General features: G+C 44.7%; 1 protein-coding gene across 3 annotated transcripts in view; it reads left to right on the forward strand.

Annotated features, from left to right (window-relative positions):
• The window catches only part of LOC120988981, a 33,536-nt gene extending 18,071 nt beyond the window's left edge, over window positions 1–15,465 (forward strand). For all 3 annotated transcript variants that reach the window (XM_040416804.1, XM_040416806.1, XM_040416805.1), the window contains 3 exons: window positions 11,117–11,212; window positions 12,325–12,356; window positions 14,528–15,465. In XM_040416804.1, coding sequence (XP_040272738.1) covers window positions 11,117–11,212; window positions 12,325–12,356; window positions 14,528–14,929 — 530 coding nt within the window. In that variant the 3' untranslated portion in view covers window positions 14,930–15,465. The remainder of the gene's footprint in view (window positions 1–11,116; window positions 11,213–12,324; window positions 12,357–14,527) is intronic.
• Window positions 15,466–21,108: the final 5,643 nt, after the last annotated feature.

Below are 21,108 nucleotides of genomic sequence, written 5' to 3' on the forward strand. Positions count from 1 at the left end.
CTTAAAAAAGGCATTTAATTTTTACACTTTAATGTAATTTCAGCTGCTTGCCTGCTGCTAGTGTGTGTCAGGCCGACTTCAACTGACTGTAGTGTGCCCACTGCCAGTGCCCACCCCTGTCATACCGAGTGGCACAGGACTTTGCTTAAAAAATAGGCACTTAATTTTTACACTTTAATCTAAGGTTAGTTGCCTGCCAGTGTGTGTCAGGCTGACTTCCACTGACTGTAGTGTGCCCACTGCCAGTGCCCACCACTCATACCGGCTGGCACAGGACTTTGCTTAAAAAAGGCATTTAATTTTTACACTTTAATGTAATTTCAGCTGCTTGCCTGCTGCTAGTGTGTGTCAGGCCGACTTCAACTGACTGTAGTGTGCCCACTGCCAGTGCCCACCCCTGTCATACCGAGTGGCACAGGACTTTGCTTAAAAAATAGGCACTTAATTTTTACACTTTAATCTAAGGTTAGTTGCCTGCCAGTGTGTGTCAGGCTGACTTCCACTGACTGTAGTGTGCCCACTGCCAGTGCCCACCACTCATACCGGCTGGCACAGGACTTTGCATAAAAAAGGCATTTAATTTTTACACTTTAGTGTAATTTCAGCTGCTTGCCTGCTGCTAGTGTGTGTCAGGCCGACTTCAACTGACTGTAGTGTGCCCACTGCCAGTGCCCACCCCTGTCATACCGAGTGGCACAGGACTTTGCTTAAAAAATAGGCAGTTAATTTTTACACTTTAATCTAAGGTTAGTTGCCTGCCAGTGTGTGTCAGGCTGACTTCCACTGACTGTAGTGTGCCCACTGCCAGTGCCCACCACTCATACCGGCTGGCACAGGACTTTGCTTAAAAAAGGCATTTAATTTTTACACTTTAATGTAATTTCAGCTGCTTGCCTGCTGCTAGTGTGTGTCAGGCCGACTTCAACTGACTGTAGTGTGCCCACTGCCAGTGCCCACCCCTGTCATACCGAGTGGCACAGGACTTTGCTTAAAAAATAGGCACTTAATTTTTACACTTTAATCTAAGGTTAGTTGCCTGCCAGTGTGTGTCAGGCTGACTTCCACTGACTGTAGTGTGCCCACTGCCAGTGCCCACCACTCATACCGGCTGGCACAGGACTTTGCATAAAAAAGGCATTTAATTTTTACACTTTAGTGTAATTTCAGCTGCTTGCCTGCTGCTAGTGTGTGTCAGGCCGACTTCAACTGACTGTAGTGTGCCCACTGCCAGTGCCCACCCCTGTCATACCGAGTGGCACAGGACTTTGCTTAAAAAATAGGCACTTAATTTTTACACTTTAATCTAAGGTTAGTTGCCTGCCAGTGTGTGTCAGGCTGACTTCCACTGACTGTAGTGTGCCCACTGCCAGTGCCCACCACTCATACCGGCTGGCACAGGACTTTGCTTAAAAAAGGCATTTAATTTTTACACTTTAATGTAATTTCAGCTGCTTGCCTGCGTGTGTGTCAGGCCGACTTCAACTGACTGTAGTGTGCCCACTGCCAGTGCCCACCCCTGTCATACCGAGTGGCACAGGACTTTGCTTAAAAAATAGGCACTTAATTTTTACACTTTAATCTAAGGTTAGTTGCCTGCCAGTGTGTGTCAGGCTGACTTCCACTGACTGTAGTGTGGCACAGGACTTTGAGTGGCACAGGACTTTGCTTAAAAAATAGGCACTTAATTTTTACACTTTAATCTAAGGTTAGTTGCCTGCCAGTGTGTGTCAGGCTGACTTCCACTGACTGTAGTGTGCCCACTGCCAGTGCCCACCACTCATACCGGCTGGCACAGGACTTTGCTTAAAAAAGGCATTTAATTTTTACACTTTAATGTAATTTCAGCTGCTTGCCTGCTGCTAGTGTGTGTCAGGCCGACTTCAACTGACTGTAGTGTGCCCACTGCCAGTGCCAACCACTGATACCGGGTGGCACAGTAGCTTGCCGATAAATAAGGCATTTAATTTTTAGACAGTAGTCTAAATTCAGTTGCTTGCCTGCTGCCAGTGTGTGTCAGGCCCGCTTCCACTGACTGTAGTGTGCCCACTGCCAGTGCCAACCACTGATACCGGGTGGCACAGTAGCTTGCCGATAAATAAGGCATTTAATTTTTAGACAGTAGTCTAAATTCAGTTGCTTGCCTGCTGCCAGTCAGTGTGTCAGGCCCTCTTCCACTGACTGTAGTGTGCCCACTGCCAGTGCCAACCACTCATACCGGGTGGCACAGTAGCTTGCCGATAAATAAGGCATTTAATTTTTACACTTTAGTGTAATTTCAGTTGCTTGCCTGCTGCCAGTGTGTGTCAGGCCCGCTTCTACTGACTGTAGTGTGCCCACTGCCAGTGCCAACCACTGATACCGGGTGGCACAGTAGCTTGCCGATAAATAAGGCATTTAATTTTTAGACAGTAGTCTAAATTCAGTTGCTTGCCTGCTGCCAGTGTGTGTCAGGCCCGCTTCCACTGACTGTAGTGTGCCCACTGCCAGTGCCAACCACTGATACCGGGTGGCACAGTAGCTTGTCGATAAATAAGGCATTTAATTTTTACACTTTAGTGTAATTTCAGTTGCTTGCCTGCTGCCAGTGTGTGTCAGGCCCGCTTCCACTGACTGTAGTGTGCCCACTGCCAGTGCCAACCACTGATACCGGGTGGCACAGTAGCTTGCCGATAAATAAGGCATTTAATTTTTAGACAGTAGTCTAAATTCAGTTGCTTGCCTGCTGCCAGTGTGTGTCAGGCCCTCTTCCACTGACTGTAGTGTGCCCACTGCCAGTGCCAACCATTCATACCGGGTGGCACAGTAGCTTGCCGATAAATAAGGCATTTAATTTTTACACTTTAGTGTAATTTCAGTTGCTTGCCTGCTGCCAGTGTGTGTCAGGCCCTCTTCCACTGACTGTAGTGTGCCCACTGCCAGTGCCAACCACTGATACCGGGTGGCACAGTAGCTTGCCGATAAATAAGGCATTTAATTTTTAGACAGTAGTCTAAATTCAGTTGCTTGCCTGCTGCCAGTGTGTGTCAGGCCCACTTCCACAGACTGTAGTGTGCCCACTGCCAGTGCCAACCACTCATACCGTGTGGCACAGTACCTAGCACGCGTAGTACCACTTATCTAAAAAAAAAATGACAGGCAGAGGCAGGCCACCCCGCAGGGGCCGTCGTGGTGCTGTGATTTCCACTGTCCCTGGAATAATGCCCAGTTTTCAGAGGCCACGTACCCTGAACCCGAAAAATTCAGAGGACGTAGTTGACTGGCTTAGACAGGACACCCAATCTTCAACAGCTTCCGCTAAGAACCTTGACGCACCATCCTCCTCCAACTCAGCTTCGGTCACCTGCTCTCAAGTTACCACGCACCCGCCCGTCGCCACTACCACCACAGCCACCACAGCCGCTTCACTTGATCCGTCAGAGGAGTTATTTACACATCAGTTGGATGCAATTAGTGATGCGCAACCATTATTGCCAGATGATGTAGATTACGGGGATATGTCTCAGTCAGGCAGGATTACACACATGGACGTACAGTGTGATGATGATGATGTTGTACCCGCTGCTGCTTCCTTTGCTGAGGTGTCAGATACAAGTGTAGCGGTTGATGATGACGATGTGTCCACGGATGCCACGTGGGTGCCTGCTCGAAGAGAAGAAGAGGGGGAAAGTTCTGAAGGGGAGACAGAGAGAATGAGGAGACGAGTTGGAAGCAGGGGGAGGTCGTCGCAAGGAGTTAGTGGCACAGTCAGACAGCATGTATCGGCACCTGGGGTCAGCCAGACAGCACGCCAGTCAACGCATGCTGTTGCCACCACTAGAATGCCGTCATTGCAAAGCTCAGCAGTGTGGCATTTTTTTTGTGTGTCTGCCTCTGATAAAAGCAATGCCATTTGCAACCTGTGCCAAAAGAAACTGAGTCGTGGGAAGTCCAACACCCACCTTGGTACAACTGCTTTGCGAAGGCACATGATCTCACATCACAAACGCCTATGGGATCAACACATGAGTACAAGCAGCACACAAACTCAAAGCCACCATGCTCCTCCTGGTCCTGCATCTTCAGCCACGTCAACCACTGCTGTCCTCCCTGCCCCCTCTCAACCACCCGCCACTCCATCTCTCACCTTCAGCAGTTCCTGCTCATCTGCCCACAGTCAGGTGTCTGTCAAGGACATGTTTGAGCATAAGAAGCCAATGTCACAAAGTCACCCCCTTGCCCGGCGACTGACAGCTGGCTTGACGGAACTCTTAGCCCGCCAGCTTTTACCATACCAGCTGGTAGAGTCTGAGGCCTTCAAAAAATTTGTCGCTATTGGGACACCACAGTGGAAGGTACCCGGACAAATTTTTTTTTCAAAAAAGGCAATCCCAAACCTCTACCATGTCATTGAAAAGGAAGTCATGGCATCTCTGGCATACAGTGTTGGGGCAAGGGTCCATCTGACCACTGATACCTGGTCTGCAAAGCACGGTCAGGGCAGGTATATCACGTATACTGCGCATTGGGTCAACCTGCTGACGGCTGACAAGCATGGAATGCGTGGCTCTGCAGCGGAGTTGGTGACACCACCACGACTTGCAGGCAGACCTACTGCCACCTCCTCTACTCCTACTCCATCCTCTTTAATTTCCTCCTCGGCTGAGTCCTCTTCTGCTGCGGCGTCTGGCTGCACATCAACTGATTCCCCCCAGCTCCCCAGGGGCTATTCCACATCCCGGATACGACAGTGTAACGCTATCTTGGGGTTGACTTGCCTGAAAGCAGAGAGCCACACAGGACCAGCACTCCTGTCCGCCCTGAACGCACAGGTGGATCAGTGGCTGACCCCGCACCAACTGGAGATCGGCAAAGTGGTGTGTGACAATGGAAGCAATCTGTTGGCGGCATTAAATTTGGGCAAGTTGTCACATGTGCCGTGCATGGCACATGTGTTGAATCTCATCGTACAACGTTTTGTGTCTAAGTACCCAGGCTTACAGGACGTCCTCAAGCAGGCCAGGAAGGTGTGTGGCCATTTCAGGCGTTCCTACACGGCCATGGCGCACTTTTCCGATATTCAGCGGCGAAACAACATGCCAGTGAGGCGCTTGATATGCGACAGCCCGACACGTTGGAATTCAACACTCCTAATGTTCGACCGCCTGCTCCAACAAGAAAAAGCCGTCAACGAGTATTTGTATGACCGGGGTGCTAGGACAGCCTCTGCGGAGCTGGGAATCTTTTTGCCATGTTACTGGACACTCATGCGCAATGCCTGTAGGCTTATGCGTCCTTTTGAGGAGGTGACAAACCTAGTCAGTCGCACCGAAGGCACCATCAGCGACCTCATCCCATTTGTTTTCTTCCTGGAGCGTGCCCTGCGAAGAGTTCTGGATCAGGCTGTAGATGAGCGTGAAGAGGAAGAGGAAGAGTTGTGGTCACCATCACCACCAGAAACAGCCTTGTCATCATCGCTTGCCGGACCTGCAGCAACGCTGGAAGAGGAGTATGAGGAAGAGGAGTCAGAGGAGGAATGTGGCGGCTTTGAGGAGGAGGAAGACCAACCACAGCAGGCACCCCAGGGTGCTCGTTGTTGTCACCTATCTGGGACCCATGGTGTTGTACGTGGCTGGGGGGAAGAACAGACCGTCAATGACATCAGTGAGGACGAGGAACGGGAAATGAGAAGCTCTGCATCCAACCTTGTTCAAATGGGGTCTTTCATGCTGTCATGTCTGTTGAGGGACCCACGTATAAAAAGGATAAAGGAGAACGATCTGTACTGGGTGACCACGCTACTAGACCCCCGGTATAAGCAGAAAGTGGCAGAAATGTTACCAAATTACCGAAAGTCGGAAAGGATGCAGCAGTTCAAAACCAAACTAAAAAATATGCTTTACACAGCTTATAAGGGAGATGTCACAGCACAACGGGAATCTAACAGGGGAAGAGGTGAGTGTAATCCTCCTCCTACCACGGCGGCAAGGACTGGACGATTTACAGATGTGTTGTTGATGGAGGACATGCGGAGCTTTTTCAGTCCTACTCATCGCCACAGCCCTTCGGGATCCAGCCTTAGAGAACGACTTGACCGACAGGTAGCAGACTACCTCGCCTTAACAGCAGATATCGACACTCTGAGGAGCAATGAACCCCTTCACTACTGGGTGTGCAGGCTTGACCTGTGGCCTGAGCTATCCCAGTTTGCGATAGAACTTCTGGCCTGCCCTGCTTCAAGTGTCCTGTCAGAAAGGAGCTTCAGTGCAGCAGGAGGCATTGTCACTGACAAGAGAAGTCGCCTCGGTCAAAAAAGTGTTGATTACCTCACCTTCATAAAGATGAATGAGGCATGGATCCCGAAGGGACTGACAGTGGGGGATACGTTTGACTAACAAAAGGCCTGATTACATGCCTTGGCCTCAAAATGGTCCCCACGCTGCTGTATTTAATGTCTGCATACCGGATGACTTTCGTGAATTCTCCACCACCAACTAGGGTTCAAGCCGTAATGTTTTAGTCACTTTTCTGCCTGGAAAACATAAATTTTTCCGGCCGCTGCTACAATAGCGTCTGCAACAGTGCCATTATTTTTCAGGCATGTGTACATGCCTAATTTTTCTGTCCTATGGTGCAGCACTGTGGCTGCAAAAACAAACCAAAAAAAAAAGGCACATACAAGTGTCAATTCCCCTTCGTGATCGTTACCTTGTTGTGGTGAAGGGGCTTGCGTATCACAATGAAGCAATCATCATCACCTCTATAAAAGTGTGTTGGCAATGTTGCCACACCCCAGATGATAAGGCCGTTGCTTCATTATGGTCAGACCAAAAGCGATCGGGTGGCCACGCTACTAGACCCCCGGTATAAGCAGAAAGTGGCAGAAATGTTACCAAATTACCAAAAGTCGGAAAGGATGCAGCAGTTCAAAACCAAACTAAAAAATATGCTTTACACAGCTTATAAGGGGGATGTCAATGGGGGATTCGACAATGGTTAATCAATTCGACCGGATAGGGTCCGTAACAGGGATTAAACTGATAGCAATAGTACTAGTTAAGACACCACTCATATAGGGTGTCACAGCACATTGCTCTGTGCACGCGCAGTGCCCCAATTTGGGAGTAAGAGGACCGACCAAGCTGCTTTTTCCATCTCCCGGTTCCTGAAATCAATTCAGTTTAGTGTATGAGAGTTTGGTCTGTCACTGTGAAGGCAGTCGAAGGTACCCGGCCTAAATTTTTTTTCATAAAAGGCAATTCCTGATATGGGACGTAACAGGGATTAAACTGATGAGAATAATACTACAGAAAATACCACTCATATCGGTGGAGGGAGCCAGCGTTTTTTTAACCATCTCCCCGTTCAAAAAATCTATTTAATAAATGGCCCCCAGATTGGGGATGTTAGAGGGATTAAACTGATGAGAATAGTACTACAGAAAATACCACTCATATCGGGTGTGACAGTAAATTGCACGGCGCAGATGCAGTCACCGTGGTTTAAAACAGAGTGGAGGGAGCCAGCGTTTTTTTAACCATCTCCCCGTTCGAAAAATCTATTCAATAAATGGCACCCAGATTGGGGACGTTAGAGGGATTAAACTGATGAGAATAGTACTACAGAAAATACCACTCATATCGGGTGTGACAGTAAATTGCACGGCGCAGACGCAGTCACCGTGGTTTAAAACAGAGTGGAGGGAGCCAGGTTTTTTTTAACCATCTCCCCGTTCGAAAAATCTATTCAATAAATGGCACCCAGATTGGGGACGTTAGAGGGATTAAACTGATGAGAATAGTACTACAGAAAATACCACTCATATCGGGTGTGACAGTAAATTGCACGGCGCAGACGCAGTCACCGTGGATAAAAACAAAGGGGAGGGAGCCAGCGTTTTTTTAACCATCTCCCCGTTCGAAAAATCTATTCAATAAATGGCACCCAGATTGGGGACGTTAGAGGGATTAAACTGATGAGAATAGTACTACAGAAAATACCACTCATATCGGGTGTGACAGTAAATTGCACGGCGCAGACGCAGTCACCGTGGATTAAAACAGAGTGGAGGGAGCCAGCGTTTTTTTAACCATCTCCCCGTCCGAAAAATCTGTTTAATAAATGGCCCCCAGATTGGGGAGTCGGGGACGTTAGAGGGATTAAACTGATGAGAATAGTACTACAGAAAATACCACTCATATCGGGTGTGACAGTAAATTGCACGGCGCAGACGCAGTCACCGTGGATAAAAACAAAGGGGAGGGAGCCAGCGTTTTTTTAACCATCTCCCCGTTCGAAAAATCTATTCAATAAATGGCACCCAGATTGGGGACGTTAGAGGGATTAAACTGATGAGAATAGTACTACAGAAAATACCACTCATATCGGGTGTGACAGTAAATTGCACGGCGCAGACGCAGTCACCGTGGATTAAAACAGAGTGGAGGGAGCCAGCGTTTTTTTAACCATCTCCCCGTCCGAAAAATCTGTTTAATAAATGGCCCCCAGATTGGGGAGTCGGGGACGTTAGAGGGATTAAACTGATGAGAATAGTACTACAGAAAATACCACTCATATCGGGTGTGACAGTAAATTGCACGGCGCAGACGCAGTCACCGTGGATAAAAACAAAGGGGAGGGAGCCAGCGTTTTTTTAACCATCTCCCCGTTCGAAAAATCTATTCAATAAATGGCACCCAGATTGGGGACGTTAGAGGGATTAAACTGATGAGAATAGTACTACAGAAAATACCACTCATATCGGGTGTGACAGTAAATTGCACGGCGCAGACGCAGTCACCGTGGATTAAAACAGAGTGGAGGGAGCCAGCGTTTTTTTAACCATCTCCCCGTCCGAAAAATCTGTTTAATAAATGGCCCCCAGATTGGGGAGTCGGGGACGTTAGAGGGATTAAACTGATGAGAATAGTACTACAGAAAATACCACTCATATCGGGTGTGACAGTAAATTGCACGGCGCAGACGCAGTCACCGTGGATAAAAACAAAGGGGAGGGAGCCAGCGTTTTTTTAACCATCTCCCCGTTCGAAAAATCTATTCAATAAATGGCACCCAGATTGGGGACGTTAGAGGGATTAAACTGATGAGAATAGTACTACAGAAAATACCACTCATATCGGGTGTGACAGTAAATTGCACGGCGCAGACGCAGTCACCGTGGATTAAAACAGAGTGGAGGGAGCCAGCGTTTTTTTAACCATCTCCCCGTCCGAAAAATCTGTTTAATAAATGGCCCCCAGATTGGGGAGTCGGGGACGTTAGAGGGATTAAACTGATGAGAATAGTACTACAGAAAATACCACTCATATCGGGTGTGACAGTAAATTGCACGGCGCAGACGCAGTCACCGTGGATAAAAACAAAGGGGAGGGAGCCAGCGTTTTTTTAACCATCTCCCCGTTCGAAAAATCTATTCAATAAATGGCACCCAGATTGGGGACGTTAGAGGGATTAAACTGATGAGAATAGTACTACAGAAAATACCACTCATATCGGGTGTGACAGTAAATTGCACGGCGCAGACGCAGTCACCGTGGATTAAAACAGAGTGGAGGGAGCCAGCGTTTTTTTAACCATCTCCCCGTCCGAAAAATCTGTTTAATAAATGGCCCCCAGATTGGGGAGTCGGGGACGTTAGAGGGATTAAACTGATGAGAATAGTACTACAGAAAATACCACTCATATCGGGTGTGACAGTAAATTGCACGGCGCAGACGCAGTCACCGTGGATAAAAACAAAGGGGAGGGAGCCAGCGTTTTTTTAACCATCTCCCCGTTCGAAAAATCTATTCAATAAATGGCACCCAGATTGGGGACGTTAGAGGGATTAAACTGATGAGAATAGTACTACAGAAAATACCACTCATATCGGGTGTGACAGTAAATTGCACGGCGCAGACGCAGTCACCGTGGATTAAAACAGAGTGGAGGGAGCCAGCGTTTTTTTAACCATCTCCCCGTCCGAAAAATCTGTTTAATAAATGGCCCCCAGATTGGGGAGTCGGGGACGTTAGAGGGATTAAACTGATGAGAATAGTACTACAGAAAATACCACTCATATCGGGTGTGACAGTAAATTGCACGGCGCAGACGCAGTCACCGTGGATAAAAACAAAGGGGAGGGAGCCAGCGTTTTTTTAACCATCTCCCCGTTCGAAAAATCAATTCAATTGACCTTTCGGGGACCCTTGGTGTTGTACGTGGCTGGGTGGAGGAAGAAACCTTCAATGACATCACCGGGACGTGGCTAGCTTGGTATCCAACCTTGTGCAAATGGGGAGTTTGCGGTTGTGCAAATGAACTGTTTGCGGTGCATTAAAAGGGGAGTTTGGTCTGTCAATGTCTGTGATGCGGGCGTAACCCTTACACTACCTGATCGATACAACATCATACCTGATCGTATACACACACTGGATGTTTTAAAGCACGTTATTCCAAACAATTTAGGAATGTTAGTTGATTTATGCCCTTTATGGATTAAAACCCGACTCTGCGTCCACTACGTAATTTTCCATGGGAGTTTTGCCATAGATCCCCCTCCGGCATGCCACAGTCCAGGTGTTAGACCCCTTGAAACAACTTTCTCATCACTATTGTGGCCAGAAAGAGTCCCTGTGGGTTTTAAAATTCGCCTGTCTATTGAAGTCTATGGCGGTTCGCCCGGTTCGCCAGTTCGCGAACATTTGCGGAAGTTCGCGTTCGCTGTTCGCGAACTGAAAATTTTATGTTCGCGACATCACTATATAGCAGTGCTAAGTTAAAATCGAAATTCGATTATTATAACTTGAATTAATCGCATTGCTATTTCAATAGGAGAGTAGCCTTTAAGTTAAAATCGCAATACGCGATTATTTAAATCGCATATTAATCGCGATAACAAGAATAATGACGAATATTCGATTTCGACGAATATAAAACGAATATTCTATCGAATATTTGCGAATTTCGTCGAAATCGAATATGGCACCTGCCGCTCATCACTACTAATTACCTATGAAATGTTTGGTTAGTTGGCACGTGGTTAATGTATTTGTGCTTTATACTCTGCAACAAATGTATGCATTCACATATGTATTTGGGGATTCAGTTATTAATTCCCTGGATTTCATGGATTATTTAGATACCACAACATCTTGGATTTATTACACAGCAGGTGGCATTGTGGTTTTCGCAGTATGCTTCATATCATGCCTATTGTACAAGAGATCTCAGAAAAGTAAGTCTAATCAAAAATCCTGACACAGTTTTTACCATTATGCAACCTAATAAAATATGTACCAAACATATTTCAGTATATTATCTATTTACGAAGATATGCACCTTTTTGGGGGTTGCACAGTGCTAAAATACTGCAGTGAATGGGATGAGCAGTTGTAACTACACTGCACTACCACTGCAAAGGAGATGACACACAGGTAATTTTGAAGTGGAAGCAGTGCTTGCACAAGCACTGCTACCCCTTCAAACAGCTCATCGGTGGGGGGCTGGGACCCCTGCCAATCTGATATTGATTACGTATATTCTGAGGATGGGTCATCAATATTTTATCATTGCACAACCCCTTTAAGTTGATTTTGTCTGACAATGGGAAAAGGCAAATGCACAATATTTCATGGAATATGAATTATATCACATAGAAGAAATCGTTTATGTGACATTTTTTCATGTGTATCATTTCACAGTATGCTCATTATATCTGGCAAATTAAAAGGGGAATTCCAAGCTTAGATATTTATGGCATATCCACAGAATATGCCATACATGTCTGATAGGTGTGGGCCCCAGAGGTGGGACCTACACCTATCTCTAGAATGGGCCACCCGACCCTGTCCCATCTCACTCCATCCCCTCTAGTTGCCACATCAGGCCCTGAGAGGTGGCCAGTTTTACAGAAACACCCAACTTCACTGAGCTGCACTGTTTCCATAATTTCCTCAGAAATGAACAGGAGTTTTGGAAGAAAGCACAGCAAAGTGATGTACGCTGCTTCTGTAGCTTCTGAAATGGCCTGTAACTTCCATTTACTGCACATCCATCAGACATTTCATGGCGTACTCTTGAATGGGATGAGCAGTTGTAAGTACCCTGCACCACCACTGCATGGGGGGAACAGCATGCAGGTAAATACTGTAAAGGGCGCTGCGCTCAAATGAGTGCCATAACTCCTTCTGATACTAATGATCTATCCTAAGGATAGGTCATTAATTTTATGCCATTACACAACCCCATCAAGCTGAAAAGATTGTCAACTGATTTTCACTTAAATGTGGGCATTAATTTCATAAAATTTTCATTTAATGTAAGATTATTACTGTTCTCTCTCCACAGGGAAAAGTTCACAAAAAGTCTTAGGAACCCATGTAAGTTACCTAAAATATATATAAATTTTTATGTAACTAAGTTACAAACACACACATATTAATTCACATTTACTTACAGTTGCATCAAACATTTCTATATAGTCTAAAAGAGTCTAGACAGGGTTGCATGGTTTAAGAAAAAGGAGAAGTGTTGTGAAATGTGACAACGTCAGCCAAAATTGTTTCAAAATTATGTTGCTTATATGGTGCATAAACTAAGCCAATATGCTGTAGGTGGTGTAAAGTAAGACATAACTTATTATAGAGTTCATGCCACAATTGTGGAGTGAAAAAGTCACAAATTATGGCGAACGCATATGTGTGCCAGAATTTCTCACTTGTTAAGCTTCTCGACACTTTTCCAAAGTGGGGAGAAAAGGGACGGGACTTCACACAGCACGCTGGATTTACTTCTGGCAAAAGTTATAGCTGAAGCGCTCACCAGCCTCTGGGATAGGGGTCTGATCTGAAATCTGACAAAAAATATTTGTTTCTCTTATTTTCCTCCTCTATATCCTAGGTGCATCTTATGGTCCGGTGCATCTTATGGTGTGAAAAGTATAGTAATCAAATGCCCCCCATTTCTCATTTTAAAAATAAACAATAAAAAAGGCTAATTGGTATTGTCACATCCCAAATTGCCCAAACTATTAAAATCTAAATGTAATTAACCTGTACAGTGAAAAGCGTAACAGAAAAAAAATCTAAATGGCCTTTTCGCAGTTTTTTTGTTTGCTTCAACTCCCAAAATTTTTTAGAAAATCTTTGAATAAAAAGTCATCTGGTCATACACACCCCAAAATGGTATCAATAAGACGTACAGATCTCCCCACAAAAAATGAACGCTCACAGCTATCTGTAAACGTAACGTAAAAATAAAAAAGTTAAATTTGTTAGAATATGGCAATGTAAAGAAAAAAAATTATATTTTTCAAAGGTTGTAATTGTACTGATCTGCAGGATAAAGTTAACAAGTCAGTTTTACCGCATAGGGAACACTGTAAAAACGAAATCCATAAAACAATGGTGGAACTGCCTTTTTTTCCAATTTCACGCCATTTAGAATTTTTTTCCAGCTTCACAATACATTGTATGCAATTTTAAATGATACCTTTAAAAAGTACAACTTTAACAAAGTTTGACAACAAATTCGTTTTGTTGCAAATTAATTTGTCATGAATCACTATGTTAAAACCCTATTCAGCCTATGAATCAATGGGACAATTTTTAGCCGCCATTTTAGAAAAAATACTGGTTTCCTTTGGCCACCACTAGAGGGAGCTTAGGAGCTTAATGTATGCTGTCATTCACTGAACTCACTAATAACACAATATGGAGTAAGCTTGAGTTCTCAGCGCCCTCTAGTGGTAGGTGTGGGCAGCTAGCATGTTATCTTTTAAAACTATGTCTATGCAGGCTATTTAGAGCTCTGTATTAGAAAAATGGAGCTCTGAATGTAATTAATATGTAATAAGTAATTAAAGGGCCAAAAATATAGGCATCTTTGCACCTCTGCCTATCTGCTGTTTCTGAGTAGTTTAGGCTATCAGCCCTGCTGTTCACCCTCCTAGGCCATAGGCCAATATATGTGACATTGTACATATAGTGCAGGGATATAGGCATCTTAAGCCACAAAATGAGACTCAGGTATTTTAATTTTTTCACATCTCCATTAGGGGAGTATACTGCTGGGGCATTGAGTCATTATTAGGGAAAGTCCAGGCGGCATGGTGAACATTGGGCTGGCTTGGTGTTGTGGCCCACATTTTACATCCTAAGTCCCTGCGCCATCTCTTAATTAGAAACATCTGGAGGAGGAGTAGGACAAAACATGGAAGCTATTAATGGCCACCACAGAGGGATGGCTTTTGGTAAGGTATTGCACCGTGGTGTTTGGTTCTGCTGGAATGGTGTTTTGTGCTGCATTATTGGTATTGCTGACCCCATTTATTTGTGTTGGCCGAATCTACTTGTGTTACCTGGTCTTCTGTCAATTTAGATCCGCCTACATCTTATTGGCCACTTTTACATTTCTTCAGGTCCACTTTAAGTTTCCATTCTGTTACTGAACATATTGTAACAATTTATACAGATTCATACAGTTAATCTCTAACCATCTACAGCTAGCAAGCAGTATTTTAATTTCTCATTATTATTTTCCTCATTAACAGGTGATATACAGTAATCCAGGAGACGGTAAATGCAAAGAGCCAGTGAAGAATTTTCCTTTATCATCAGTGGGACAAAGTCATCTAAACAATACTCTATATTCAGTAATCTGCCAAAATCCGACACCAGAAAAGAAGCAACTTTTATCAGGTCAAGAAAACACCAAGATGACAACTGCTTCAAAAGGCTTTGTGCTCGAAAGTTTCAAGAAGTCTACGGCATCAGCTGAAGATTTTTCGCAAGCTCAAGAAGAATCTCATATCTATTCTGAAATTGTAACAGAAATATCCCCAAACAAAAGCAATTATCAACATCCAAGCACAAACGCAAAGAGTTCTTCACTTGGGGAGAATGTCACGATTTATTACACTGTACAGGTCCCTCCTCTTCCAAGAGTAGGCTAAAGGAACAGCCAAAATCTTAAGCACATACAATTCTTAAAGGGGACCCAAACCTTTGTTAAAAACACGAAGGTGCAAAAGTGCTGCTCAGAGCACTGTGTACCCTCAGCTTTCATTGGCTGTGCTCATCTTTTCTAGGTTGTTGAGCATAAAACCACAGAAAGGTTTAGGCAACTAAATGGTAATGGTGGGTGATTTGTAAAAAAAAATCTCTATTTTCTTAATTTATGGACAATTTTAAGCTCGACTTTGATTTTTCTGGCAAAAACATTTTTATTTGTATGCTGATATAGCCATATTTTTTGCAGTAGAAATTACATTTTAGTGACATCATTTTGGGATACATATAACTTACTGATTAACTTTTTTGATGCAGTTAATAGAAGAAAAGCTATTTCAGCATAGTTTTTTTTCAACTTTAAATTTAGATTGTGCATAGTGCAGCATAACTAGCATGTTACTTTTATTGTATGGATCAGTATGATTACGATGATACCAAAAATGCATAGTGTTATTATTATTTTTTACTACTTTGGCACAGTAATAGCAAGCCTCATGCAAAAAACATTTTTTTATGTCACTGTATTCTAAGAGCCATAAATTATTGATTTTAACATTTGTGCAACCTAAATTTTTTATTAGGCAGTGGTGACAGTGACATTACTTGCGCTATACCTCCTGTATAACGTTTATGCATCCTAAATATCAGTGACATTAATTCAGTGTAATTTTTTATTAGGCGGTGGTGATAGCGACATTACTTGCGCTATACCTCCTGTTTTATGCGTGCGCATCCTAAAAATGAGTGACATTCATTCAGTGTAATTTTTTATTAGGCGGTGGAGACAGCGACATTACTTGCGCTATACCTCCTGTTTAACGTGTGCGCATCCTAAATATCAGTGACATTCATTCAGTGTAATTTTTTATTAGGCGGTGGAGACAGCGACATTACTTGCGCTATACCTCCTGTTTAACGTGTGCGCATCCTAAATATCAGTGACATTCATTCAGTGTAATTTTTTATTAGGCGGTGGAGACAGCGACATTACTTGCGCTATACCTCCTGTTTAACGTGTGCGCATCCTAAATATAAGTGACATTCATTCAGTGTAATTTTTTATTCGGTGGTGGTGACAGCGACATTACTTGCACTATAACTCCTGTTTAACGGGTGCACATCCTAAAAATATCAGTGACATTCTGTGTAGTGATGGACAAATATCGTCCGGCACGGTTCACGAACGCGGGAACGCGATCAAATGTTCGCGAACCGCAAGTTCGCGGCAGGCCCTATTCACTTTAATGGCAAGCAAACCTGAAAAACCTTCAGCTCATATTTGCAGCGACCAAATACTTAGTAGAAGTGCACGAATAGTCCCACAACATAAACAGTGACATACTAGAGGGAGATCAATGACAAAAATTCCAAAAAAATATATGTATCTTAATTAGGGGACATTTTTATGCTTCTTAAAGGGAAATTCTCTGAAATGTGCCCTGTCGGAGCCTAGAGAAATTTCATTTTAGGCCACGGCAGTACGGTTCTTAGAAATCAGGCATTCAGCTGACAAAATAAATTCTGATTATGTGTTTCGAGGTACATTATGGAGTCAATGGATAAAGATTTTACTGTAAGACACTGGACTGCAGGCCCCAAACATTAGGCATTCACTGGACAGAAAAGATCAAGTGATTATGTGGCCGGAGGTATATTACACGGACAATGGATATCAATTTTACTGCAGGCCAGTACAAATAAAGGTCAATACATATGTTTAAAATAACTAAAAATATAGAATTGGATTAAAAACATGGCTAACAAAACCCTAATGATAATAGTTGAAATTCGATAACACGTGGTCGTCACTGGTGTTGAATTCCTCCGAGGCCCCAACAATTATTCATTCACCGTACAGAAAAGAACAAGTAAGTATGTGTCTGGAGGTAGATTACACGGTCATTGGATAACAATTTTACAGCAGGCCAGTGGACTACAGGCCCCAAAAATTATGTACTCACCGTACAAAAAAGAACAAGTAAGTATGTGTCTGGAGGTAGATTACATGGTCATTCGATATCAATTTTACAGCAGGCCAGTGGACTACAGGCCCCAAAAATTATGCATTCACCGTACAGAAAAAAACAAGTAAGTATGTGGCTGGAGGTAGATTACACGGTCATTGGATATCAATTTTACAGCAGGCCAGTGGACTAAAGTCCCTAAAAATTATGCATTCAGCGTACAAAAAGAACAAGTAAGTATGTGGCAGGATGTAGATTACACGGTCATTGGATATCAATTTTACAGCAGGCCAGTGGACAACAGGCCCAAAAATTATGCATTCACTGTACAGAAAAGAACAAGTAAGTATGTGGCTGGAGGTAGATTACACAGTCATTGGATATCAGTTTTACAGCAGGCCAGTGGACTACAGGCCCGAAACATTAGGCATTCACCGGACAGAAAAGATCAATTGACTTTGTGGCCGGAGGTATATTACACGGTCAATGGATATCAATTTTATTGCAAGCCAGTACAAATACAGGTCAAATACATATGTTTAAAATAACTAAAAATATTAAATTGGATTAAAAACATGGCTAATGAAATCACCTCTCTTGAAAAAAACCCTAATGATAATAGTTGAAACTCGATAACACGTGGTCATCACTAGTGTTGAATTCCTCCGAGGCCCCAACAACTATTCATTCACCGTACAGAAAAGAACAAGTAAGTATGTGGCTGCAGGTAGATTACACAGTCATTGGATATTAATTTTACAGCAGGCCAGTGGACTACAGGCCCCAAAAATAATGCATTCACCGTACAGAAAAGAACAAGTAAGTATGTGGCTGGAGATAGATTACACAGTCATTGGATATCAATTTTGCAGCAGGCCAGTGTACTATAGGCCTCAAAAATTATGCATTCAGCATACATAAAAAAACAAGTAAGTATGTGGCTGGAGATAGATTACACGGTCATTGGATGTCAATTTTACTGAAGACCAGTACAAATACAGGTCAAATACATGTTTAAAAGAACTAAAAATATAAAATTGGATTAAAAACATGGCTAACGAAATCACCCCTCTTGAAAAAAAAAACTAATGATAATAGTTGAAACACGTGGTCGTCACAGGTGTTGAATTCCACCGAGGCCCAAAACATTACGCATTCACCTAACCCATAGGTATGTTCATTTGATGAAAAGCGTAGGGACAGGTGAATATACCCACTCCATTACGCTACGTTGGGACAGGTGAATATACCCACTCCATTACGTTACGTTTTTACTACTACTATACCAGGTGTCCATCCACGCTCCAATCACTCCGGCAGGGTCTTACAGGGACCTTAGACCAGGGTGAGGTTCCGGGCGGGACCACCCCTTGGGGGGCACGGATCCCGTGTTAGGGCACTAGGGTCTTAACAGGTCAAGTAGGGTGCAACAGGGGCAGTTTACCTCCCTGAGGCTCTCTGCGACATATGACCGACTACCCGAAGACCTCCCCCTAAAACGGACACCTGACTCAGAATCTACGATCTGGAAAATACCTTCCTTTTCAGCGACATCCTGTGCTCGGTGAATAGCGCTGCCTATGAATCTTCACCGGTACGATCTCTCCTTGTTATCTTACCCACATAAGGCACCGTCATAGTCCTTGCATAGGTCCACAGGACTCTGACGTTAGTCTTCACCATTACGTGTGGCTCCATTCGACTCTTGGGGTCCACATATCTTAGGTTTTGCATTTCTCATCTTTTTAGGTGTTTAGTCAGACACAACACCCCCACAACAAGAGTCTGACTGTGGGACCCCACCAAGCGTGACCCGTTTCACCACGGAATACACGCGTCTAGGGTCCGGACTGTGTCTGTCCGTTTATGTTTGTAAGGGGTCATTCTTCCCTGTTTTTGGGATATTGTAATTTATACAATTAAAAGTTATATTTTAATATGTTACTGACCCTTTGATTATCAGATATTTATGTTTTTGAGCAATATTCGGTGAGCGGTGCGGTCGCACCATTCTCCCTTGGAGGGAACTGACCCGTGTTTATAAGGAGCACATCAGCTCATGGTGGGAGGTGCAGGGTTTAGATCAATATATCAAACAGAGGATTGTACCGCGGGGCCTCCGCATATCCCTCACCCCAGTAAATCGCATTAGAATCCCCGATCTACTGAGAAAGTGGGAAAAAACGATTTAAACGAAATTGCTCCGAACAGGGGGAGTTCAAGCGCCAGGCAGACGACCTGAGAAGTCGCTTCCGAGAACGCGGTTACCCTGATAAGTCATTAAAAAGGGCCTATCAAAGGGCACGGGCGGAGATGCGCACCACCCTTCTACACCCCTCCCCGCGCACAGGAAATGATTCTCAGAAAACAATACGAGTCGTAGGCACCTCTGATTCAGCATTCACCTAACCCATAGGTATGTTCATTTGATGAAACACGTAGGGGCAGGTGAATATACCCACTCCATTACGTTACGTTGGGACAGGTGAATATACCCACTCCATTACGTTACGTTTTTACTACTACTATACCAGGTGTCCATCCACGATCCAATCACTCCGGCAGAGTCTTACAGGGACCTTAGACAAGGGAGAGGTTCCGGACGGGACCACCCCTTGCGGGGCACGGATCCCTTGTTAGGGCACTAGGGTCCTAACAGGTCAAGTAGGGTGCAACAGGGGCAGTTTACCTCCCTGAGGCTCTCTGCGACATATGACCGACTACCCGAAGACCTCCCCCTAAAACGGACACCTGACTCAGAATCTACGATCTGGAAAAGACCTTCCTTTCCAGCGACATCCTGTGCTCGGTGAATAGCGCTGCCTATGAATCTTCACCGGTACGATCTCTCCTTGTTATCTTACCCACATAAGGCACCATCATAGACCTTGCATAGGTCCACAGGACTCTGACGTTAGTCTTCACCATTACGTGTGGCTCCATTCGACTCTTGGATAGGGATAAGCGAACCCGAACTGTATAGTTCGGGTTCGTACCGAATTTTGGGGTGTTCGTGACACGGACCCGAACCCGAACATTTTCGTAAAAGTCTGGGTTCGGGTTCGGTGCTTTCTTGGCGCTTTCTGAAAGGCTGCAAAGCAGCCAATTAACCACCTCCCGACCGCCTAACGCACGAATGCGTCCGGAAGGTGGTTGATTCATTCCTCCTGGACGCATCCGTGCGTCATCTCGCGAGACGCGAGATTTCCTGTGAACGCGCGCACACAGGCGCGCGCGCTCACAGGAACGGAAGGTAAGAGAGTTGATCTCCAGCCTGCCAGCGGCGATCGTTCGCTGGCAGGCTGGAGATGTGATTTTTTTAACCCCTAACAGGTATATTAGACGCTGTTATGATAACAGCGTCTAATATACCTGCTACCTGGTCCTCTGGTGGTCCCCTTTGTTTGGATCGACCACCCCTTATTCAACCCTGATCACCCCAGATCACCCCATATAGACTCCCTGATCACCCCCCTGTCATTGATCACCCCCCTGTCATTGATAACCCCCCTGTAAAGCTCCATTCAGAGGTCCGTATGAATTTTACGGATCCACTGATAGATGGATCGGATCCGCAAAACACTTACGGACGTCTGAATGGAGCCTTACAGGGGAGTGATCAATGACGGAGGTGATCACCCCATATAGACTCTCTGATCACCCCCCTGTCATTGATAACCCCCTGTAAGGCTCCATTCAGAGGTCCGGATGAATTTTACGGATCCACTGATAGATGGATCGGATCCGCAAAACACTTACGGACGTCTGAATGGAGCCTTACAGGGGAGTGATCAATGACTGTGGTGATCACCCCATATAGACTCCCTGATCACCCCCCTGTCATTGATCACCCCCCTGTCATTGATCACCCCCCTGTAAGGCTGCATTCAGACGTCCGTATGAATTTTACGGATCCACTGATAGATGGATCGGATCCGCAAAACACGGACGTCTTAATGGAGCCTTACAGGGGAGTGATCAATGACTGTGGTGATCACCCCATATAGACTCCCTGATCACCCCCCTGTCATTGATCACCCCCCTGTAAGGCTGCATTCAGACGTCCGTATGAATTTTACGGATCCACTGATAGATGGATCGGATCCGCAAAACACATACGGACGTCTGAATGGAGCCTTACAGGGGAGTGATCAATG

Source organism: Bufo bufo, chromosome 2 (assembly GCF_905171765.1).
Source record: "Bufo bufo chromosome 2, aBufBuf1.1, whole genome shotgun sequence".
Lineage (NCBI taxonomy): Eukaryota > Metazoa > Chordata > Amphibia > Anura > Bufonidae > Bufo > Bufo bufo.